Here is a 26,584-nt window from a genome sequence, read left to right on the forward strand (position 1 = left end):
ATAACTTACAATTTTATACGTTTTTTTATTTTTTAATATGTAGGTTGTTTTATAAACAGAAAAACTGCGAAAGACATGTTTGGAATTTAAACCCAAGTTCTCTACATTCTGGAGTAGTCCTCATTTTGTTTTTAAATAAAGAGTTAAGTTTTATTTATATGTATTTTGTATTCTTTATTTTATTTGTTATTTATTGTTGTATACATTAGATGTTTTTTAATTCATGAATAGGTACTTTAAATGCTGTAAAAATTTCTTTTAGAAAAGAAAGCTTTATTATTATTTTTTTTAATAATGATAAAATATAATAATACTACTCTGTAAAAAAGTATCTGGAATTTTTTATTTAAAGATTTCACGTAAAAGATATTTTAATAATTCTTGTCTGGTATATTGGTACAACCATACTTTCTTACCAAGCCAAATTTTACCTCTATAGGTCAAGTGGTTTGTTTAAAATTGTTTTTACCATAACTTGTGGTTAAGTCAGGCTCGCGATTTTTGTTATGGATTCCACATCGATCAGAGAATTTGCTTGAAATTTTGAAAATTTGTGTAGTAAATCACTGGAAAATTTTGCAAAAAGCCTTTGGAAACTCATGTATGTCAAAAACACAAGCATATAATTGGACCGGAAAGAGTTTCTCGTTCTGGACGATCGTCAACAGCAAAGACGGTGGAAAATGTAAAGAAAATCAAAGAAATGCTGACTGCAAATCGTCACTTAAATTTAAGAGTAATATCATTTGGCCATTGTGAAATGTTTGTAAAAAATATTTGTTGGAAAAAACCAGATTTGTGGAAAGACAACTTTGAGATTTTGCACCATGACAGTGCGCCTGCACACATTTTTCCCTAAAACCTCAACAAATGTCATCAATCAAGCATCACATTCAGCTAACATGGCCCTATGTAACGTTTTTTCGGTTGCTTAAACTTAAATTATCCCGTGAAAAAAGGCGTTTTGAGTCCATAAAAAACGTAAAACCAAATTCGCAAAAAGAACTGAAAGCCTTACCTTGCGTATCGCTTAAGATTGTACATAGAGACATTTTACACTCACTCGCAGACCGTTTAGTACACATGCAAATTATATTAAAAAAAAATCAGTTTTGCAGACGACTTTAAAAACTTTTTGTGTTTAGCATTGTGTTGGGGTTAATGGCCAGGAAAAATGATTAGATCGGAATTAGCCCCTCAGTCATGAATATGGAGCAATCAGCGTTATGCAATTTGGCCCTGTAGCATCATAAATTCAAATTGGCGTAAGTTAAGTCGGGACTCATAATATATGTAATATGCCACAGGGTGGGTTCATCACGTGCTTTTCTCAAGAGGGGCATAATCAGATGTATTCTGAAGTGTTCCAGTCGGTTCACCTTAAATTTTGTTGTCGAATATTTTGAATCTTGTAAGAATCAAAATAGAAAAATTAATTAAGAGCGAGACAAAATTCAATCTATTTTCGTGATTGAATTTTCAACCCGCATTCTTAATTAGCTCGACTAATCTTAAGGTAACTAGCTGAGTACGAGGGTGCAGTACAGTCGCAATTTACTCGGTTAGTACAGATTGCAATGTAATTTGGCATAGAAATGGGGGAGAGAAAATTCCATCTCGTAAATTGGCCTTAGTCATTCAACTGCCGAGAGGCAAATAAGAAAGTTTGGGGGACAGGATTATTAAAAATTTGATTCACACTTATCGTAATAAAGTCATTTATTGCGGTTTTTCAGTAACAGTTTTACTGCTAGGTAGCAGGATATGTACACTCAAGTATAGTACAACATTTAGAATCTACACTTTTAAATTCTTACAAATAATTCGGAATTACAATATTACGGTATGTACAACCAATCAACCGGATTACAGTCTTCAGACTTATTACTACAGGATTCAGTCGCCAACAGAAACCAAAATAAAATAAAATTGTAATTAGTTTCAAGTTTGGTAGTTTCTGTTCACGTCTGTACTTTTCTAATAAGACAATAACAACAAACTTTTCCAGATTGATTCAACAAAATTTGTTTCTAAAGCAGACTACCAATAATACGCTTTATAGAGCAAATCCTTTTGGAAATAAAATTTGTAAGACAAGCGCAAATAGTCGGTCGAACCACATCCCTACATATAAAAAATATACTTCAACAACCAATTTGATCAGTTTTAATAAAAAAATATGTCGCAAATGTTTGGAAGTAAAAACATCAACACTGAAAATTCGTACCACGTTTTCCGGATTTGGCTCCGCCAAAATTTGATTACATTTCCGTTCGAAACATTTTGATATGGATTTCACAGCAAAGTCTCACAACACACTATTTTTATGAGTATCCGTAACAAATTACGTGTCACCTGAGTATAAGTACCACTGTCAACACTAGCGTGACGGGAAAATGAAATATAAGTGTATTTCCGGTGGCACTCGAGTGGGTCTCTAATTCCAAAGGGGCCGGAGCGACGCTGGGAAATAGCCAATTCTCCGATGGGTCCTCTTCCACGCCTCTCACCCCGCCTGAAAAAATGCCATTAATTACAATTGAAAAATAATCCGGTTAATACGAGACCGACTTGAGGACTTTTATTAGACTTTCGGGACGACAGCTTTGAATCTGATTAAATTTCAGTGTAAACCCGTAAACCTATTTATTGAAATAATATATTTCTAGGTGTATGCTTTTTCGAGCAGCTTGTTCTTTATTGCCCAAGTTTATTTAAGTCTTCCAAAGTGTTTTTCTGGAAGCGCTATTGTTTGCTTTATGACTAATATTTCACACTTTACAATCTCTATTTCACGTTGGTATTAAACTTGGAATTGCTCGATTATAAAGCGATTTTTGCAAATGCGCAATTGCACGATAACATATCGAAAATTTGCAAAACATGAATAACTTTATATCAGCGCAAACGTAACGAAAAGCGTTAATAATTTGCGCTATGATCAAGCTTTAATTTTGGTCAATTCTGAGAAGTATTGAACGTAAATGATTTCAATTAAAATTATTATCGCTCAAAATTCGAACAATAACTATATGTCAATCAGCTTTCGCAAGCGAAAACATATTGAATACATAGAAAAAAATGTGTATGCTACATAAAAATATATAAAGTTATGTTTACCTACTCATTATTGGCAATCGAGCTACATCTGACCTACATTTCCTTTTATTTCTCTGAAGATGGACTCTGTGCAATAACAGATACGTTATTTTAGTGTAACATTAAAATACACTTGAATTAAGATAACAGCAAAAAGCTTGTGGCACTTAAACGAACTTTACTTCATCCCGTCGTAATATGTGGGATTTTTCAGATAAAACTTGACCTGGTCTCATTTAACCAAATACAAACATGATACCTATTAAACTTATAATTGGATTACATTTCCTCCAGGAAATCTGAATTTCCGGAGATTAGTTATTGCTCTAATAGTTCCATCTCTTTTTATTTAAATTTTAGGACTTAAATTTAAAACGAATTGTGATAGATGGGTAACGGTCATCGAGGTTAACAAACAATAGAAGTGCTCATAATTGACCCCAGGTTAATAGTGATCGATCTATTCACTGAAACCCAAATTTATAGCCTGGGGCTTGTATTTATATAGGTACAAAAGTGAAAAGTCAACAGAGTGGAGAGAGAAGATAATGCAGCCATCTATCTGTCACGAAATTAATAAGTGTCGAAAAGATGTCTCTGTTGTCCTTTCTCTCCGATCAATGTTTATCTTTAGTAAACGTTTCACTGTAAGTAAAAAGTTTCCGAATGTAATGCATATGATATGTAGCTAGTCTAAACTTTGGAATTAAAAATCGATTTTATTAACTTTTTTAGTCTCTCGGTGACGTCGTGTTGTTCCTTTTTGTGTTTAAAACCGAAACACAAAAGGAGTATACCATCGCAACTTTTCCTTTGTTCAATACTTGAGCTACATTTTTGTGTACACAAAATCTCTTTGTTCAATTATCTTCGAATAAACCAATCTTAACCATTTTGTTTTTCATATTATCCGGTAAATTCGGAGTGAAATTTCAACGAAAAAAATTAATTTGGATGTTGAGATATGTGTTTTTTCAGTCACAAATTTACCGAAAACTGTTAACTGGTATGACCAACACAATTGGAGCCGAAAACAATAATGTTTGGGACAAACTTTGCACCGTTACAATTTATATCCGGGTTATTAGACTCTGGGGGAAAAAATGCTTGGGAGAAAATCTCACTTACCGATTGTGTTATCGGATTGCAGTGTCGTAGTGCTGCGAACGTTGCTGGTTATTTCTGTAAAACACACAAATCTGAGTTAAGCTTAATACACGTGAAACTATTCTTACTGTTCTAATTAATACATAATAAAAATTTGTGATGTTAATACCAACTCCTTTTGGTCTTTTCAAACCACAACGTCTGCCTTTTATATTATTGTTTGAAGGCTTTCGGACCCGATTTTCCGCTCGAAATGATAAAGAAAGCGTTCAGTGATTCTTAATGTTCCCAGAGTAACTTCCTATAAAAGCACCGAAAAGTTCAAGGTTTGTAATTGTTTGTAATGCCTGGCCAAAGTTCAGATTCGATTCTATTAAAATAACCCCGAAATAAAAGTGCACTGACCTGTAAAGAACACAGACGTTCAATTAAAAGTGAGGAAATACAAACGAGTGATTGCACTTTTATGTCAAAGTTCCACTACGATTAATACAAAGTTTATGGCATGGTTATAAAATGTTTTGCTGCTTTGTAACTATTGCTCGGTGTGTTTATTTTTTTTTGGAAACACAAGCTTTGTTGGTCAAATACGCCCGTCAACTGCAGACGATTCCTTAAAAGAGCTACTTTAAATAAACAAAATATTGTTCGGAAAATATTTTTTCAAGGCGCAACAAACAATACCAAATTTAGTAGAAAAATTCGATCGTTTTGTATCAGCATTAAATTTAATTTTACACATAAATAGCTTGTTGCGAGTATAAATACAAAATTATGTAAAACACTAACAATTTATCATCTTCTTGCCCTGTTAAAATTATAGAATTTTTTTATTTTATAGTAATAAAACACTGTAAGCTGCTACAACTATCAAAAGTTAATTTAAATTACTTATTCATACACCCATTTATTACGGTTTGCGTTCCATTAGAAAATGAAAATGTTGGTATGAATACTATACGCCTCAACTGCACTTAAAGTATGAAAATTTAAAAGGACAGCAAATGTTCTTTATGAATAAATAACAAATTTACTTAAGCCTAGCTCTAATACCAAATAATCCAGCCTTGTGCTACATAAAATCCAAGATTACCTAAAATTAAATTCGTTTCTGTTGTCGTCGTTGACGGTGTTGTCGTAGTGGTAGTCGTAGTGGTCGACGTAGTTGTGATTTTAATTTCTGCGAAAGAACTTTTAATGAGAAAAAAAAAATTTTGTTTGAACTTAAGTACCATAGATTCGAACTGACGCGTCGCTTTTTCCCATCGTGTTTGATGCAACGCACGTATAAGTCCCAATATCAGACTTATTGACGTTATGAATGGTTAAAATCATCATGACCTTATACCCTGACCTTTTCTCCTGTGTGGTGTACTTGAACCTGTAACCCGATAAAATCTTGCTACTCAACAGGTGTACCTTAAGGTGTCGAATGTTATATGAAACAAAATAACTTACCCGTTGAGTAGGACTTCATCTTGCTCTTTAACCCAGTAGTTGTTGGAGTTGGGAAAAGCTTCAACGTCGCATTTGAGCTTTACGTTAGAGAAGAGGGGAGCTCCCACCAAAGCTTTCTGAACTTGCACCTTTGGAGCGACTGGAGAAAAATTTAAGCTGATTTTTAAGAATCGATATCGAATTTTGACTATACGTTTTAATGAAGTTATAAATTTTACTTACAGCTCACCGAAAGTGTCACCCTTTTGCTGACAGCAGGTGGAACGTCGTTACTGGCGATGCATAAATAAGATCCCATTTGCTTACGATCAATTCTTACGAGTCGTAAAGATGGGCCACTGTATGTATCCACTGAAACAAAATCCTACTTTAAATGAAAGCTTAATAGAAACCTAAAACGTGATGTGAATCTGCATTAATAACTTTATAGCGGCCCGCATCAACCGAAATAATGTGCGGAAAATGGGTCTAATTGTGACGATTCTAGTAGAATATATGAAACAAGACAAGAAATAAAAAATAATTAAAAAAATTAATTTTATTTAATTGTGCCAGTGTAGTGATACTACAACTGAGAAAAAATAAATAGTGTTTTAAAAGCACTCAGTGTAAAGTGGAGTGATCTACTTCTGAACAATCTTGTAAATATTTTACTACATTATTTTCTGAACAAAAAACTGATGTAGACATCGATAAAATGAATACTTTTAAAACTTTTTGTTTAACAATTTAGATATTTTCGAACAATTTAGATATTCCAGTTAGAATATAAATGATGTGCCATAAAAATAAATACGTTCAGAAATTTACACCTAAATTAGGTCACAACTGGCAATTTAATAAATTTATTATTGGTTTGTTATATTTATGTAAACTTAATTAAAAATGGCTATAACTATTTTGTGACATAAAAAAAATAGTGTTGGTACATAATGCTTATTTCTTCACAGCTAAATTAGAAAAGGATTCAGGTTTTACGTTTATAGCCTATCGTAAAAAATCCAAGCGTCAAGAATACAAAAGACACTCAATAATCAAAAGTGACAGGTCGAATGGCTCCCTTCTTGCATCCAATTCCATTACAAGAGACCCAAATGTAAAATTTGCTTGCATGTATTTCAAGCAATAAAAATTTCAAATTCCAAATTTAACTAAAAAACGTTTTTTGAATTAAATACTTGAAAAGAATGAACTAAATGAAAATATTAATTACAAAAGAATTGCATTGAACAAAAATGTCATGTTTCGTTTTAATTTTTACATATTTCATTGAAAATTAGTTTTAACAAAATGAATTGCTTGGAAAATGGTTTAGTTTTTGAGAATTTATTAAATTAATAACTGCTTGACTGTAGACTTAATATTAAGAAAAACAAACCTTAATAAATATTAAGTAGATAAAGCAACAATTTTCTTCAAATCAAATTCAAAACTCGCCCTCAAATAAAACAACCAGTTTACTTTGTTTCCATGTAGCTCTTAAAACGTATAAAGTAAGTCTGATTTACGTCAACCCTTGCGAATTAGCTTTCAGAAAGCATATCTAAAGTTTCTTTGATGTATTCTCAACCATAAAAATCGTAGATTGACAAAATATGTATAAAATTTGCTACACTGAAGAGGTCATGTTTTCGGAACAATATACAGGGTGTTTCACACAACTTTACGAGGCTTGCGCCTAATGTACGTACCCAAATATACAAAAGTCAAAAAACTGGATACAAAAAATACACATAGAATTATTTATATTTTGGAAACCCATAACAGTATAGTTGTCCAACTAATCATTGTTTCATTAATAGTCATAAACTGCAGAAACAATTATGATTCGTTCGATTAAGAGATGGCATTATCTATCTTAATTACTAACTAACTAAAAACGTTGTGTTTTTTTAAAGGATGAACAAATTAGAGAAGATTATCCAATTTTTCAAAATTTGTAATCGAGTTCGTATCGGAATATGTATAATTGATTGCATCTTACAGGCGCAGGCCTCGTAAAATTATGTGAAACATAATATAGATTTTTCAGGATGTGATAATTAGAACTAATATTTCCCAATAAATTTTCACTAAACCCGTCCAATGTTTTCACTTGAGGAAACTAATAGAGCGGCTCTCTTAATTGAATTGTGGCTAGGTGAGCTTTCCAGAGTGTCTCCTTTTTTATTTATAGTTTAATTTTTTCTTTCGTGACAGAATCTCTGAAACGTGTCTGGAATATAAACAAATGGCGAGACTGAAAAAGTGTCTTAAACCAATTAATTTTAGCAAAAAACTCAATTTCTCCTCTCGTGTTTTGCCATCGAACAAAATTGGAATTATAAATCATCCAGATGATGCCGAACTTGTTTTGATTCAGATTAAATATTCTTGATCAACTTTAACGCATAGTCGGCACAAAAATGCTAATTTATATTTTCATGGAAAATATTTTTCCATGATCTGGGATTGTGAAAAATGGCGTTCTTTTGTGGCGCTGAGTCGGAACAATTTGTTCTTTGAAACTCTTAATAACCCCAAAAGAATATAGGGTTTCTTTGACCATGAGTTAAAAAATAAGAAAAAGGTGGCTTAATTTATTTCTCAGCTGACTTTTCAAATTATTTGGTATGAAATTATTGATTATATATATCATTAGAAAATATTTATACAATGCACAAACAAGAACCTCTATTAATCCTTAGCAATCAGGGTTGTGACACTTTAATTGCTAGCTGGTTGAAGCAGCTCTAGGGAACTTCTGCAGTGTAATTACAGAACATGTTATTCTAAATACGCATCTTTTGTGCGTGCGTTTCAGAAAAACAAGTACAGCTACATTTCTTCGGAAAACATCAAAACTCTTTTAGTTTTTATTTGAAAATAAAATAAACTTCCGAAAAAGACTACATTCAATAAATTATAAAAAAATATTTTATGATTTATTTTTATTTATGTATTATTTTAGTATTTCAATTATTGTTAATTAAATATGTAGGGCAGTATTACAATACAATGAAAACAAAAATTTATAGTTTTCTTTTCGTATTTTAACAAAAATAAACAAGTTTGCAAATAGCAGGAATGGCAGCTAACCAAACAATTCTATTTTCAATTTTGGAATATAATTAAGTGTATTAGGAATAAATTTGCAACTTAATTTTATAGCAAAAGTAGGTTTACTTACATTATTTCAAATTTGCATAGAAATTTTTACTAGGGAAAAAAATTATTCAAATTTTTATTTTAAATTATTTTAAGAATTGGTGAATGCGTCAGATAATGTTTATAAAATGTGCGTCTGTCTTATAAAATGTGTGTCTCTCTTATGTTGAAACAAACGTGCTTTTAAAGAATTTGATTAATTTACAATTCTCATCGAAAATTAATTCAGTAGCAAATCTTGAACGTGACAATTTGTAAAATAGAGGTCGATATGCCGAGTGCTGACCATAATTGATGAATTCTAGGACTTGTAGAAATCGTTAAAAATTTGCATGGGAAATTAATTTTCCAGTGAACAAATAAAGCGAATAGACTTTTGTTTTACATTGAGAGTCTAGTAAAAGCTAAGGTTTCAATAGTGAATTGAATAAAACAGCTGTTGTTGTCTATTTCAGCAGATTCTGTTATTTCAGTTAATTGTTTCATTGTATCGCAAAATCAGTTCGGGCTTTGAATCGGTAAAAATGCCTGAAATACCCGCGTAGTGAATAATTATGAAGCCAATTCTAATTAGCAAAGTTAATTAGCTAGAGCCACATTATTTCAATTGTGTTGCTTTTTCGAAATCATTTAATTAGTAAATTTAGAATAATGCTCTAAACCAATATAAAAAATTTGAAATTTAATTAGTTAATTAATATTCGTTCTTTTGGTGTGTAGTATTTCTCAAAACCATCACGATATTGTCTTTGGAACAATGATTTTCAAACGCACGACATAAAAGGGAAAAAATGTGAACGAGTACAAAAACAGGGACTCTCATTTACGGCCAAGAGTGTGTCATAAAACCTTTTTTTTGATCAAGATTAATGAACAGCGTGTGGAGAGATAGGGTGTAATTATACAAAAGGCAAATGGAACTCAACGGAGTGTTAAAAACAATTCCAAATAAAATTCCGATAATTACCTTTTTTGATGTCGTGTGGATTGTCTTGGAAAATAATGTGATCTCCATCTTCTCGTCGCCACAAAATACGAGGCTCAGGATGTCCGCTCGCGCTGCAGCTTAACGTGACATTATCACCTTCCTCTACAGTGACATCGCTGCTAGTTCCGGTGTCGTCAATGTCCGGTGGAACTGCAACATTAGATGCAATCTGATAAAAGACACGGCAATTTATATCACAAAATGTTTTATACATGTGTCAACATGTAAAGAACTGTTTCCTGGAGGTTAAAACTATAAAAAGTGTCGGTTATCTGTTTCAACAGTTTTTGTGGAAAAACGCAAGACAAGCGAAATTTTTGGCAAAACCATTAATCTTGTCATAATCTACTATTTGGTCACAGAAACTTAAAAACTGACGTTAACACAAGCAATAATAAAATAACTTTTAGTATTGTAATATTCCGAACCCCTTCACCATGCAAGGCGATGAGTATTTTTTTTTTATTTAACAACTGAATTTGCGTTTCCACAAACTACGGTATTAACATCTGGAAAAAATTCAACATTCTTAAAAATGTGGAGAGTCGCTATAAAGTTATATCAAATAAAGCCATATCAAACATCTTTAGAAATTTAGTGTCGAGCGATTCGAAATGCACAAATTTTCCATTGTAAATTTTATTTAAATTGTATTAATTTTTGTTAATATCAGAAAGGTAATGAGGGGAAACGTGTTGTAAATTTGACGTAAGTTGGAATTTTAGGCTTAATTAATTTAAGGAATTTGAATTGTTGTATAATAGGACGATATCTATCTTACTTTCAAATTCTCTAATAATCTATTTTGCATGGCAATTTAACCTTTTCGATAAACCTTTCCTTCTTTTCTTCTTCTTCTATCACCCAATATAATTTATAGGTTTACAAATGTATTAATTTAAGGTAGTTTTGAAAGACCTGGTTCAAATTTGTAATAAATGTAAATAGTTGCAAATTATTGTCGTCAGCGGATCAGCAACGTCTAGGTCAAAAGTCAGTTTAGGTAATTTTAATTAGCTTAAATAATAAGTTCATTTTGTTTAAATTTAGAGATTAACAAAGTCGTGGAAGAGTGGTACCGGAAGGGGGATTGTGTGAGAGAGAAAAAAAAAACGACTTAGTGAATTTTAGAAACTTCAATCGGGTTGCGAGTAGAGTCAAATCATAAAAAGCGTAAGTTTAGGATTTCACATCAAACCAAGCTTTTAATTTCTCTTGATTTATTTTAAAAGCATCGAAAAACCAGAACTTAGGAAATAATGAATAATTTATTTCTTCATTTTCTTTCTCTTTTGATTTTATTTTATTTGATGAAGTGAACTGACAAACAATCAGAACCAAGTTCTAATTATTTCATTTTTTTATGCTCAATAAATTTAAGTGTGGTTTAAAACTTGTGCTTTCTTTCTTACAACGCGGCCTCGTTATACCTCGGGTCAATTAGAATTTTTTTTTCTAATTATTTTCCTTTTGTTATTTTCGAGACATAACAAACACAACATAGGGCAAAAGGGTAAACTTTGGCGTCCATCATTCGGGGGTAGAACCCTTTGGAAAATTTATACCAGGTCAAGAAATATTACAGTATTAAAATTGGAAAGTTACAGATAGCAACTGTGGTAATTAGACATCCATTTCGTGAAGTCAAAATTAAAAAACGCAAGTCCCGAGCCAATTCAAGCGTTATCTGATTTGATCTCATTCTTTGAAGCTGCCAGAATGTTATTGTTAATATCCGGGGTCTGAGTCCAATTTCCATGCTGTTATAAAGTCAGAGCTCGTTGCCTGTAAATAGCCGGATTAAACTTGGGGATTAGAATATTAGTTATCTGTAAAAAGAATTTTTTATAATTTGGATAAAAAAGTCAAAATCGATTAGATGAAAAACTTGGAATCATCTCATGTGAACTGATGTAATAAAAAGTTCGTATTGTGAATCCTGAGGGTAAAACAAGCAAAAACTTAGTGGAAATATATAGGTTCTAAATCATTGTTGAAGTCTAAACTAACTAGTCAATTGCCACAGACATATGCTGCCAACTTTTATTGGCGGCATTTATTTTTCGGAAGGTTTACGACTCGAAATATCAAAGCAAAACCGCCAAACTTCGTGATAGAACAACAGGATGCTTTTGTATCAATTGTATCTCCGAAAAGTTTTCCTTCTGTTCCCTTTGCGTTCTTATCTCAACCCCTGTGCCTTTTGCATTTATAACGATACTTAATCATTTTAATAGGATTTGCACACAAAGAAATGCAATTAATTGCTGTGAGATTTTTGTTCTTAATGTGTGACAATATTGAAAAGTGCGCAACTTAAAACTCATTGAACACAACTTGAAAATATACTTCAATGGTGGTTAATTGTCCTTGCACTTTTGACGTTCATCCTGGAACACGTTTTCGAATTTCCAAGTTTTGTTGTTTTTGTCTATTAAAGAATCGACGTGAGAGGGTTTCAGAACTAAAAATTGTGTTTGTTGAGATATTTACAAAAGGAAACATATCAGAATTGTGTTTCGAATTTTGAGTAAATCATAGTAGTTAATGATTATGTATGCTTGAAATTATCTCCGTTGCAATATTGACAATCAATTATGTTCCGTCTTTTTATTAGCGACAAACCAATATTTGCACCAACCGCATTCCACGCCGTTATTGTTTCCCGTAATGAAAATTACAGTAATTGTTTTCTCAAGTGATTTGAAATTGCATGGCTACGAAATAATTCCACAAATAACGGAATTTTGAGTTTGGATATATGAGCATATTTTTATTTCTCAAAACGATAATTTAATGGAGTGTTCTTAATTGTATTGTTGTTTTAATTGCTAACTTAATCTGAGTTCCAAATCACTTTAAACCTAAAGCTTAGTTGATAAGACTATCGATAACGTAAATGGTAAAACATTTATTATTCCTCTCCCCGTATTCGCCTTTTAATGGCATAAATAAATTCTCTCGTAAAATTTAATTAACTTGCATCTTTTGCCTGTTTTTACATACACCAATAAAATCGAGAATATAACCCATTACAGGACCAAATTCATAAAACTATTTTCAAAACAAAATCTGAAAGCTTTTTAGATTCCTCGATGTAATCAGATTAAGTTTTAACCACTCCAATGTTTTGCTTTGAACTTTCAAGTGAGTACTAAAACTAAAATCCGTAATGCTCTAATTTGGTTGTAACAAGGACGTAAGTGGGCAGTTTTACACGCCTACATACCTTTTTACTCAAAATGTGATAACTTTATTTAATTACAAATTTGTCTCATATTATTAAAACTCTATAAAACATAAATTAACCGATCAAATGTTAATTTTTGCAAGAAAAATGAGTAAATTTAATTGAAAGCGCCATTGCTTTTAACACTAATGTTAATCTGCACTTGATTATATTACTTCGCTAAGTGAATACGGGAAGTATTATATTGTAGTGTAATGGAAAACCACCTGTTTTACTACAATTAAAACTTAAAAGAATCAAATTGTGTAAGTCTTTTCGCAGTCGTGGTGAATCTTGTTGCAAACCTAATTGTGTATCCCGGCGCCTCCACCATTTCTAAAAGTATTATCTTCTTGTGTTGCTTAATTGAGATTCTTCTCTAGGTGTGTCTAAAGTCTAGAGACGATTTCATATTCGGCAAAGATTCGAATCATCGCGTCGTAAATCATTCCAACTGATATATTCCGGCCCATTGTATCTTTTGAATGGCTAAAGCCACCTTTATAATGCAAAGCCTAGTTCTCGCCCACATTCACATGCAAACAGAGCACCTCGTTGCCGTTTATATTCAGTTATTCCGAAACCAAACCCACAATTTCTTAAGAACGGAATCAGGTGCGAAATGTCAGACACAGAAGAAGTGTAATTCACCTACATCTGGTAACCTAATGTTGTGCATACGACCGAAACTCAAACGTTGCTTTTATCGCTTGAAAATATTCCAATTTCCACACGTGTCATTTGGCAAAGAGATATGGGACCGAGGAGTCGTCTTATCTGGACCCGTGCATATCGAAAACGACGGTGATAATTCAAAATGTCAACTGCACTCCAAGTCTTATCATAGATAAATACTGGTGACTTGTTTAAAAACGGCTGAGGAAACGCCTGAAATGAGTACTAATCTCGAACGATAAAAAACTAAGCGGAGCTGCAGTTTAAGACAAACAAAGCGCTTCGAGGAGCTGCCAGAAGAGATATAATTAATTTCGAGCCGGACGGGATTTACGAATTTTGGATTCTTTTCAGGAAAAAACTCGTCCAATTCAAGCATTTCGTTGCGCAAACAATCAAATAAAAACAATCTTACCATTTGCTATATAAAGAATAAAACGAAATAAACGATACAGTTTTTTGAATTAACTTGAATATAAATAGACAACTTCAAATCTAATAGAAGTATACAATAAAAATTTGACGTTCTTAAAAAAAAAATTTTCTTATGCTAGCCCACATTTTCGTCTTCCCGTGGCAAAACAATAAAAATTACCACTGTTTAATAAAGCACAAAAGCTGATTTTATTTTGATCTTGTAATTTACTTCTTATTGGATTTTCTTGGTATGGAAACGATGAACAAAAGCACGATTAAACCCGTTACACCAAACTTTTATTTCAAACACAACGCGTTTCAACCACAAAGTGGTTATCCTCAGGTGAGTGATTTATCAATGTTAATGCCTTGTATACTAATTTTTCCGACTTTTACTTTCTCTGCCCCCAAATATCGAGTAGAGGGGAGAAAAGGGATAATAGCTATTAACATACCTAGGATGTAATGAATGTCATAACAGCTGCAAATGTCAGTTTTAAATCCGAGCGAGTTTGCGAGCAAGGATTTTAAGACATCTAAGGCTGTTATGACATTATTACATCCGAGGTTTGTTCAAGATTTTATCGGTTTCTGTCGAATAAGCTAAAAATTGGAACAGCTGCTTTTGGAACACTTTCAGTTTCAGTTCCGTTTTTTTGAATTAATTTGAAAACAATGTCAGTAAACGTCAACATAAAAAATCGTCTAAGAAAATTTAGAGATGAAACACCAAAAAAGGAACAAATTCGGCACCGCCAACAGTTTTTAGAAATTTGGAAACGGAAAGTCCAAAAACTACTACTTAAACGACGAAATGTTTTTTTCACTTTTTGTATCTGCAAGGTAAAAATGACATATCGATATTGAAAAATTGACATTTCAATATTGTAAAATTTTACAGCAATCAATAAGGTTATGCCATAGTTACCAGACTATTTTTGTGCATGTAACATTGCTCTTAACAGACAGAAACCGATAAAGTTATAAACTGAGTTTTCTCTGGTTTGTTTGTAAAAGTCGTGGAATTACTGACCATTTTTCTATACTTAACTTTCTGAACCATTTTGTTAATTATGTTAGTATCAAAACCATTACACTTCGCTGCATCTTCAATATTTTTGAGCTCTTTTTCAAACCTTGCATGAGTCAAGGGAAAATTAACAAATTAATTGTAAAGATTGTGAACAAAAATATATTGGGCAAACCGCCGATCAATTAACACTAGATTTAAAGAACACATTTTTTTAACATTTTAAGATATAACAAATTTAAAACATCAAGTGTGTCCCAACATATTTTTGAAAAAGACCATAGAATCAAAACAGAATCAATGAAACTAATGTAAAAAATATTAGAGTAGTCAATAATTGAAATTTCTTGACGCTTTCGAGAGTATTGAAACATGTAAAAATAGAGATAATCTTATGAATTCAGGCAAAGGCCTCATTCCATTTTCTTCCCTCTATTCGTTAGTTGAGGGTAGAGAAAGTGAAAGTCGGAAAAATTAGTATATATTCTCACCTGAGGATGACCGCTTTGTGGTTGAAACGCAATAAAAGTTTGATGTGACGGGTTTAATCGTGTTTTTGTTCTTGTAACTTTGTAAGATTTTCTACAATTATGCTTTAATTTTGGGTTAAAGTTCATTGAATCGAATAAAAAAGCTAGTAATTGTATTGTTTTGATGACAGTCATTTGTGCTAGCTTCGATATTATTTCTGGTCGTAAAACCCGGTGGTTGAAGGCGTACCAGTTTATGGACTATATCTCTATGTTATGACAGCAGGATACAGACGAACAGCCGGATAAATCGGTTGAGGTGGAAATTGGAACGTAACCCGTGTAACATAATCTCTCTTCACAGTTCCACTGTAAATTATATGAACTGGCTATGTCAGGCTCGCTTTTCCGCCGGAATTTAATTCAGACTTCTTTTGAGGTCGCACGACCGACAAATTTCAAGCCAAATACTGACGCTTGCAGAATTTTGCAAATATCATGATGTTCTTTTGAAATTTACAATAAACACGTTTTGTTGCAAGCGTTTATTTAGACTCAAGTCGCGTTCTCTCTTTGGAGAGATCAAATTATCCTGCTTTAGCAGAACTTTTAATGTATTGGTATAGTTTGGCGAGCTACAAATAAAATTACAAAGGTTATAAATGAGATGTGTTTTAGGTTTAGATTTCTGTTGACCGTGTCATTGATTTCTGATTAAACATTAATTAACCATTATAGACTAACCGGCAATTAATCCTAATTAGAGTACATGATTTGCTTCCTCGTCCTTTGTAATTTCCTTTTGCCACGTACATGAAATATCAAATAAATTACTTTGAAGAAAAAAATATATAACCCAAATGAATTAATTAGTATAACAAAATCTCCTTTAATCTCTTTATTTTCACTAAAAACATGCATGCTGCATCCACTATGCAAATAATCTTTTGTGAAATTAAAATTGGATGAAGTTTGTAATTAGAAATTAGGCGAAAGAGTTGGAAAGGATGGTAAAAAACTTAATCCCTGGCGTAAATAGCGAAGCTTGAAAAATACGAGAGGCCTTTAAACGTGCATAATATCTACCAGTCGTATTTTAACCCGAAGCGGATCTGTTGCAACATCTCTCATTTTAAAACTTTCTTTACACATTCCTTTTGAGGAGGCTTTACTTTTTTTATTAGCAAACGTTCTTTGTTTGTTTTACACCAACACAAATCCCATGTGATAACGAGAGCATATTTAAGCTTCTTTATGCAAAACCACAATTATACTAAAACAGAATTTGTTTATTATAAAAAACAACAATTTCAAAAATATGTTAATTTACCATGTGAAAGAAAATGAACCTAATTTAAATAAAACTTATTTTCTTAATGTCCTTCTGTACTTTTCAAAGAATTGAAATTCATTTCTACTGGGAAATACTCGATGATACTGCAAATGGGGACAACACAAAGCATGTAATTTCAGTTGCTGAAAATGGGACCATTAAAGTTTCAACTAACAATAAATTCTATGTACATGCTGGACGAATAAAAATTCCAAATTTCAGCTCTACTCAAAATAAATATTTTATTATCGCTCGCCTGGACGGGATATATTGGATTAAAAACACACAAAACATAAAATATTTGTATTTTTACGATTGCATTGATAATTTTACCAGAAAATAAAACAAAACAGCTTGGTAATGTTTGTTTTCAGACTCGGATCTAATTCTATAAAATTAAAATAAATAATAACAAAAATTTTGTATGTATAGTTTTCCGGTTTTTGTCTGGTTTCTCATCTGTCTTTGATTTTCCTTGCAATGGAAACAACAATACAGAACAAATTGAACAAACCTTGCACATCGACACATCCCAGCTGCTTTTTCATTTCTCCCGTGTTGATCTGACACATATAACAGCCACGATCCGATTCCTTCAGCTGGCGAATTCTCAGCTGCCAAGTGCGTAGACTGTCATCGTGCGTGACGCTTATTCTGGGGTTGTGCGTGATGACTCTTGTATGCAGACTCAAAATTGTCTGATCGTCGGCTTTCATCCATCCAACCTGCGAAAAATTCGCGTAAAATCACCCTAGATACTCCCATTAAAAAACAATTAGCACATCTTAAAACTGACTTCTTAAAATTTTAATTAACAGTTCGCGCTAACTAGGAATTGAAACTCGAGTATAATATTAAAAGTTGGAACAAAGGTTTTTTAGTGAAGAAAAATTTGCGACTGGTGCAACTTTTGCGAGTTCATTACGGCATTGTGTGTTCTAGAAGTTTTACTCAACTCTAGTAAATATTTTATGCGAGAAGTATATTACATTGAGAGCAGTTTAAGTCTGAATTGCGTCTGTTAAATTCACATTTTGAATTCTTGTTGAAGTGGTTTAGTGCCACTGGAATGTGAGATTGCATTGTTATAGGGGAGTTAGGTGAGAGTTTACACGAGGAAACCGCAAATAACACCACAAAAAACTTTACAAATTAAAAAAACTTTCTTTTTGAAACAAAATTCTGGCTGTTGAAAAACGTTTTTGTATGGAATAGCGAGCCGGTAAAACATCAAGTCCGTGTACGCAAATTGAATTATTCGAGTTTTGAATTTTGAACTTATCAAATTAGGAAGTTGAAGCGAATTCACCTGTACGTCTAAATTTTCACAGTTTAGCAAAGTCAAGTTCGAACGCGTATAAACTGTGAGTGTATGAACATGTGGTGGTGAATCGGTTGCCTAACTCTCCATAGACCAACTCCACTAAAGTAATTTGGATCCAATTTATCTGTTTCAAGAAGAATAGAAACTGGGCCCTCTTGTCCCTTAATATAAGCAAACTAATTCGAAGTTAGCAGTGCGAAACGACTATACATTAATTAATTATTGGCAGGCGTCTCGGGAGTAGGGTTCAGACAATGGCTCTTTAGGGAAAGAGAGAATCATGGAACAGGTCGAACCTCAATGACGACCTTCTATGCCTCTCCGCGTTGTTAAGATTCATCTCGTGTCTTAATACTGTACTAACTACCATTCGTGCACGCCAAACTACCATTTCTAATTATCAATTATAAAATCATAACACCTTTCTCCAAAGAGTTTCACGCCTCGATGAATTCCTTAAGGAGATCCTTTACAAAGCAAATAACTTGATTGAATTTTTCAACCAACAATGTTTACTCACGAGAAATTATGCCATTTCGGTTTAAACAAACAGAAAGACGAATCTAATCACTTATAACCAAAAGCACACTTTCTTCACCCTATTTTTAGACTCGCTTTCAGCAGATGCTCTTAAGCTACGTGTTGACAACTTTCAATTATTTTTTTTTATAAAACTAGCTACATTTTATCTATTTTTTGGAACAAATTGCATCTCTACGACTTTCCATTCTTGGTAAAACAGCACTTTATCTTCCACGTTAAATTACAAGTTTCCTCATTTTCCATTCAAATTATAGTCACGTGTTCCACTAATCTTTATGTTCATACAACTATAGTCTAGACAAAGCAGGACAATTACTTGTATCAAGATAGAGTACCTACGTGTAGCTTAGTAATTTTTTTAATTGCTTGGCATTTTGATCTTGGTTGTTTTTATTAGAAGATGATTTAAGCATGTTCTGGCATAAAAGAGGAAGTAGAGGCATAATATATGTGATATACTATGTTAAAATCCCTCAGGATTTTATCGCAGCGCCAATCCCGAAAGACCGAACTGAAAGCTTTATGCCCGAGTCCACTTTCTTCAGTGTCATAAGTCGCGACCCTTGAAAGATTCTGGACAACAGCCGGTAATAAAACAAAGCACCTTGAAAGTCGATGAAAAAGCGTCCTTAATTGTTTCATAAATCTGTGATAAAATTTTCATAGCGCGACATGCGCCATTATATTCCAGCTTGATATTAGTAATTGTTAGTGATGAAATTTGTGATTACAGTTGACGGAGCAAGACAAATAAAATTACTTTAATGACGTAGGGCGGATTTGATTGGATGGGAAAACTCATGACCCGTTAACATCACAATTTTTTTCCATCCAAGGGAATCGTTTAATTCACCGAGTTGTAATTATTGCCATCGGACAAAAACTGACAAAAAATATGTACATGTTAATAACAGTACATAAAATTTTATTGCTTTCTCACAAACGTGGACGCGATTTTTTAATAGGATTTGGCACGCTCGGATTACGCATTGTGGTGAAACAATGAACGGTTAATTATAAACGAATAAAACTAATACGAGCTTTTGTTGAATCAGATCCCTGGATTTCTACGGTTTGCTGAATAAAAGATTAAATTAATACATTATTAAATACATTAAACGGGGCATTTTTTAAATTATTAAATCGGGTTTTTGGTTTGAAATTAGTAAAACTACTGGCAAAGTAAAAAAAACAAACTCAACTGTTTAATTTAGTAGGTATAGTCGCCTATCACTGTCAGAATTAATCCTTTTAAGTTAATTGAAATAGAAATTAAGAGATAAATGTATAATCTCTCATTGAATAAAATTGGATTAAACCAAGTTACAAAATTAGATTTAGTTTTAAATTTGCTCTCTTTTGTAATAAAACATAAAACGTTTGTAATTACTTTGAAATACCTGTGCTGAAATAATTTTTTTCTTGTCTTTTCAACTTTGTAACAAACATTTGTAGAATTTGAGATAACGGTCAAGATGATTTATTCCTCTTAATAGAACTTGGGCAAATTACGAGTAGTTTGCGGTACTTAAATTCATGAAGTTTGTTGTCATCAAATTCTCTTCACCAAACTAATGTTAATTACACGATTAACCAACTCATTTTTGCTCCTGTTTGTTGACTAAAATTTTGAACCTACAATAACAATTAATCATTGTAACCAGCTGAGCTAGTCAGTTTCTACGCTGGCAACATAATATATTTTATATCGCTTGCAGGTATTGGATATCTCTGTGTTGTGTTTGTTGTTTGGCCGAGTTAAAATCGGAATTGGATGAATAATTACTTTACTACTGTATTATTTTGATTATGAATTAATCTTGTCAGACGTAAAAAATGAAAGAGCTAGTTGATGGATTATCCACATCTAGAATATAATTGAATTTTTGACAGGCGCCGATCATTTATTGCAAAGAGTGACGATAACATTGAACAAATAAAATAAAAAATATTCGTTTCGAGCCTCGACGGAGTAAAAAATATTTTTAGACAATAAAAACGATCATTTACCTTGTAATGTCCCAGATCTGTTACCGAACAACTGAGTACTGCCTCCCTTCCGATTGGAACGGTAACATTTTTTATAGGTCCTGCGAAATCTGGCGCTTCCATTGAAAATTTCAGCGAAGTGGCACTCCCTCCGGTTAAATCCTCAACTGTAAATAAAATTGAATAATACGCATGTTGTCTTGGAGAGAATATAAATTTAGACAAGATTAAACCTAACAGGATTTGCAACCCTTCCGTCCCTGCTATAAAGACGCGGTTTAGTGCCCTTCTGAGAGCTATTGATGCTGAGGTCAAGACTGCTCACTTGCCGACTTGTTCACTATTTACCGCAACGTTGACAGTGTAGATAAGTGAACAAACTAATTCGGCACTTAGTACGTTTAAGTATTCATAAGAGCCGTACTTTGCTTCAACGAAATAACTAGGCGTTTTACATGCATATATTACAAAGAACGAGATGTGTTCTTGTTTCGTGAGTGCTATTTTACATACGTGTTAATTTTTAATGCGGCTTGTCTGGGGTAGAGCAATTACGATGCTGGATGGGCTCGATTCATGATCTCATTTTCATTTTGTGCTGCGGATTTACTATGTAGGTTTATGCACTGAATGCAATCTCAATTCACATGGGATGATAATTATGAATGAGCAAATTTCTAGTTAGAATTTCGAATACAGTAAACAGCCGTTTCAGCGGCTCTTGTGTTTGAACACGGTTATCACATAAACAAAGCATGGAAGACGTAAAACTTAACCCATCAATTGCAATTCTTAACACTTAAAAAATATCGTTATAATTAAACAACAGGTCAGTCAATCCATACTTCCACGGGTGAAAAAATAATGATGCTTGTCAAGCTTTTCATTATGTTTTTACATTTCTAGAGGTAGGAACTCGAAAAAAAAACAAATTAATGTTGCAAAACTAGGGAAGTATATCTAGATTTTTTAGAAGTGTTTAAATCACACATCAAACACGATGCAATCTATGTATAAAAATGATCTACAATAGTAGTTTGAATTCAATTAGTTATTTTTAGCATTTCCAAACGCTGATCGACACATATAATACATTCATTTTTCGAGTGACAATACCTTATTTGAAATCTTTCGTAGAGTTCCTCGAGAATATTAAGTTGTTGAGTTATAATTTTTTTGTATTTTAAAAATCGAAAAACCAAAAATGTAACTCTAAAAAGATGAAATAGATTTCATGTCGATATCTCAAAATTAATTGTTTATATAGGGTTATTTATAAATATGAAGCAACATTTGAACCTCAAAAATGAACTAAATGATGATAAATGATGTTAATTTCAATAATAACTCGTGTCCTATCTCTACTAATAAGAATTTTACAGCTCTCGAAATGTGGGTATGTAAATTTGTTTTTTTTTGTAATAACTTTGGAACTAATTGATCAAATATTATATTATTTGGAATAGTTACTTGCGAAATAATACTTTTTAAACTAGCAACTACTCAATTTCCCGTTCCAGCAGTTGCAGGTCACAATTTTCTGGGTTTTACCGTTTTTTGGCCTCTTAACACTAATTTTTTATTGCTGAAATCGATAGACTAATTAGTTTTGAAAAAAAAACCGCATAACCCTTTATACCACTAAAATGGACGGTTTTAAAGATATTTTAATTTAAAGTGAAAACTGCACAATGCTGAAAATGAAAAATATGAATTTTAAATTAGTGGTATCTACGGCAATCGATGACCATGGTCACATAAATCGTTGCCAGATATCTGTTAACTTTGACGATAAATTTTTTTAATCTTTTATGAATTAAATGCTACGAGATCCATTTGTATTTATTTTAAGTTATGTTTGGAGTCTGAGGTAAAATCTTTTATTCAATATTTTCGATTAATCGTCTAAAAATCGTCCAATCTCCAGATGCCTGACAGCAAGTTATGTGACCATTCGTTGTCGTGGATATCACTCATTCAAAATTTATAATTTTTGCTTTCAGCGTTGTGTTGTGTAATCCTCACTTTAAATTAAAGCACCTATTTTTAGGGGTATTAAAGATAATGCGTTTTTATTCAAAATTGATTAGGTACTCTATTGTCTTGAGCAATAAAAAATTAATGTTAATAAGCCAAGAAAACGGAAAAACGCAGAAAATATGACCTGCAACTGCTAGAAATAACTAATTCAAATTTTATAGTATTAGGTCAAATGGTTCCGAAGTTATTACAAAAAGACAAACAAATTTCCATACCCACATTCCGAAAGCTGTACAATTCATTCTTATCAGTAGAGATAGGACACGAGTTATTATTTGAATTAACATCATTTTATAGGTCATTTTTGAGGTTCAAACATTGCTTCATATTTATGAATAACCCTGTACATACGAATAAAACTAACGAAGATATTACAAAACGCCAAATACCATTAAAATATATTTAAAAAAAATTTAATTGCACATGCTTAAAGCGAATTTAATTTTTATACTCGTAGATACTTACTTATTACAAATTTTTGTCAATTACGATCAAATAACAAACCAGAACAACAATGTTTTTGATCATACGAATGTATGATCGACAGGCTTTGAGAAACCCGAAAAACTCCTTCTAGTACAAGTAAAAGTTATGAACTATGTTATGAAACTACAAATTTTTGCCAGATAATAATGTTTAATATGCATCGTTTTATACAATCTTTTTCTAAAAGATATAAAGAGTTACGAATAATAGTTCCGAAGTTATTGAATAAGTAAAAACTTTAGAATCAAAGTCTTTAATACACTTAAAAATGTATAAAACGTTTGCCGGTTAAACTAAAAAAGAACTATTTGTTGGAAACGCGCATTGTACTCGTATGTACGTAAAAAAGTAACATTGTTTTTAACATTGTTTATAAAAAAACGTTTTTATTATGCGATTTTCCATATAATATTTTTCAAACATCGTTGCTTTTCGCAATTTTGTTAAAATTTTTCTGTGGCACTTTTCTTCGATTCTTATGATTCATGACGTTATCTTTAGCAAGCAAGAGTCTTTTTGCATCAATTGCACCGCCTGCCTCCAGCATTTAGTTCCGATAATCCAAATTTAGTTGACAGGGTCGGAACTAATGCATTTCTGTGCTTCGAGCACGTTTCGTTATAGTCCCACATTCTTTTTCAATCCAGTTAGGCCCATTGTTGTGGTAAATTTATTAGACTATTCCAGTGTTTGTTACTGATAATTAATTTAGTCTATTGTGGTGGTGGCGAGAGTGGCTAGCTATTGTTATTGGCCTTGTTAGGTAATGTCGAATATATGACTTTGTCCTGGCACTAATAAAGCAAGAAGCTTTATGGTGGAGGAACTTGAGGAGCAGTAAAAGATAAGTTGTATTAAATTCGTGTCTTGGGGTTTTAGAAGTCATCTGAATGTGTGGGGGAGTCGTAAAAGAAGTATTTTTTTGGAGGTTGAAATCTCGGTAATTAAATTACAGACGTCTTCTAATATCTCTTTTAAAATGGTTCGGGATAAAGTTTGAAGTTGAATGATTGCTTTCTGAAGAGCGTTTTGTGCCGCGTATTGAATTAACTCATTTACATTATTCCAGAGGAACTCTACTCTGTTCTAATAATTCTTGATTATATTTTAATTTGTTCACAAATTGATTGGTCCCATGCTACCCAATCTGTCTTCATGAAAGATAAATGGAAAAAAGTGATTTTCCTTCACACAATACCGAAGTCACTTTGCCTCAGCTGCACACTCCAAATTATTAAAATTCCAACGCTTTTCATTTCCAGAAACTTATGTATTTGTCCAAGGATACTTTTTACATAAAACCGGATTAATTCACTCAAGTGTACATCCATATTTTAGGATTTTTTGTCGTAAAAAATTACCCTAATGTGGAGGAAAAATGATATATTTATGGCAACATTTCACGTTCTAAATCAAATAGAACTCTTATGCCCGTTCAACGGTTTATTTATAGACCATATTTTCCCACCCTTTGAGTTACACCAGCATTTATTGCCCAAAGGATTTACTAGCGATTTTGAGTGATGGGTTTGCAATATACAAATACCATATTTTACGATTTCCCAACTTTTGCAAACCATAATTTCAAAAATATACGTATTTTAGAAAAAAAACAATTTATGGCAAAGTGAAACCAAATAATTCAAGTCAGAAAAAACGAAGGAGCGATGTTTCAAATGGAAAAGATCACTCACGAAAGACCTTAATATGTGATGAACGTATTAAACATTGAAGACCGACCGGTAACAACAAATAATTAATAATCCTCGGGCTTGTGAGTTAAATTTACAAAGAGAAACCGAGCTCAAGAGAAAAAAAAAAATGTAATAGGAGTTTAAAGAAATTGTTGGAACTCTCAAATACTCCAGAATGTGATAGTGGTTTGTTTAAAGCCCAGGCAATAATAATTAACTGAATGTCTAATATCTGCCAAATAAATCGGAATTTGAACAATTTAATCAAATTGGATGTATCTTGGTCCTATTCTTAGCATTGTCCTACTAATTAGTGGATATTTCTAGTCATCTAATATATTTATTTTTAGAGCGGCGTCTACTAATTAAAACGACGCTTACGCTAGAATAACACTGCAAAATTGTGTCATATTTTTTGTTTGAAGCAATTCCTGCTTTAATTGCGTTAATTACAAGTTTCGAAAATAAAAGACATTCTTATTCAAATTGCATTGAACTCTTTTCGGGCTACCAGTAGCTGCCATGGTAACAAATTGATGTTTTATTAGAAACTAATCCTCACTCCGGAAAGATGCGATAGACATCCACTTCCATACAATTTTATAGGGACGGAAGAGATAACACATTTACGATTCGAACGTTTGTTTGATGTTTGCTGTCCCATAGCATTGTAAAAGTTAAATTCAAATCCGATTTTATTACGGATTCTAATTAGTTACTCACCTTTAAGAGAACTCGTCCCGTACACTAAACCAATCAATAAAAAGCACAACATTGTCTTTAAACTTTTCTAATTAACTGTCAACACCCATTTTTACTTATTCATCAAACAAATGTCTAGTGTTCATAAACGTAACATTTTCAATTTGAAATGAAATTGATTGCCGAATGGCAAGCTAAGATTCCATTCTATAATAAAAGGAACCTGAACGAAAAAGTTTCATAAAGTTTAAAAAATGAATATTCCAATATAAAAGCAATCGACAAACTCCGCGTTCAGTTTTGTAAGCCTCGAAATAGGTCCTCGCTTATACCTATATTTATTACAGCGGTCAGCAGGAACGTAATCCTGCTATTTGGCCGATCGGTATACAAACACCTTTCAAGAAAAATTAACTCTCTCAAACTTAAAAACGAGAATTATACATGTCTACAGCTGCATAAAGATTTATCGCCGCTTTTTGTCCTGAAACTTTTGTCATAACTCAAAGTACAAAGAGATTTAAATTCTTAAATAATTGAACATCCACTATTAACTTTTAACTCAATTCATGTAAATTAAACACCCGTTTGATTTATCGGTTTATATAAAAGTTTCGTGTAATTAAAATTTCGAATGAAAAATTTTTATTCTCAACTACATCTAGAAATGGCGCGCTCTAATAAATCAAAACTCTTTTATTTACTTCAACTCGAAGCAGATTTTTTTGAATTTTTACACTCAACCGCTAATTACAACGCACAGTCCGAAACAACTCCATCAATCACTTTTACACTGTTTCACTGGAAGGCGTCGTGCGTGTCGGCTCTCTTGGAAAAGTTTCGAGTACGTGTG

The 26,584-nt window shown here is 32.4% G+C and overlaps 1 protein-coding gene across 4 annotated transcripts; it reads right to left on the reverse strand.

Moving 5' to 3' along the window:
* Positions 1-1,730: 1,730 nt before the first annotated feature.
* LOC123007447 (lachesin-like) lies at positions 1,731-26,584 on the reverse strand. 4 transcript variants are annotated; one of them, XM_044402750.1, is made up of 11 exons: positions 26,436-26,584; positions 25,753-25,938; positions 20,831-20,976; positions 17,468-17,678; positions 9,779-9,949; positions 5,887-6,015; positions 5,665-5,803; positions 5,439-5,587; positions 5,300-5,386; positions 4,228-4,281; positions 1,731-2,515 (listed from the first exon to the last, which is right to left on the reverse strand). In XM_044402750.1, exons 2-11 carry the CDS (start codon positions 25,802-25,804, stop codon positions 2,352-2,354), a joined length of 1,302 nt encoding a protein of 433 aa, XP_044258685.1. In that variant the 5' UTR covers positions 25,805-25,938; positions 26,436-26,584; the 3' UTR covers positions 1,731-2,351. The 4 variants fall into 4 exon arrangements, with proteins under 4 accessions (XP_044258685.1, XP_044258684.1, XP_044258687.1 ...); XM_044402749.1 differs by having other exon boundaries at positions 25,753-25,954; XM_044402752.1 differs by lacking the exons at positions 25,753-25,938; positions 26,436-26,584 and adding an exon at positions 21,043-21,157.

Source organism: Tribolium madens, unplaced genomic scaffold (assembly GCF_015345945.1).
Source record: "Tribolium madens isolate multiple individuals breed KSU strain unplaced genomic scaffold, Tmad_KSU_1.1 Scaffold_3;HRSCAF=73;Tcas5.2_LG2, whole genome shotgun sequence".
In the NCBI taxonomy this organism is placed as follows: Eukaryota; Metazoa; Arthropoda; class Insecta; order Coleoptera; family Tenebrionidae; genus Tribolium; species Tribolium madens.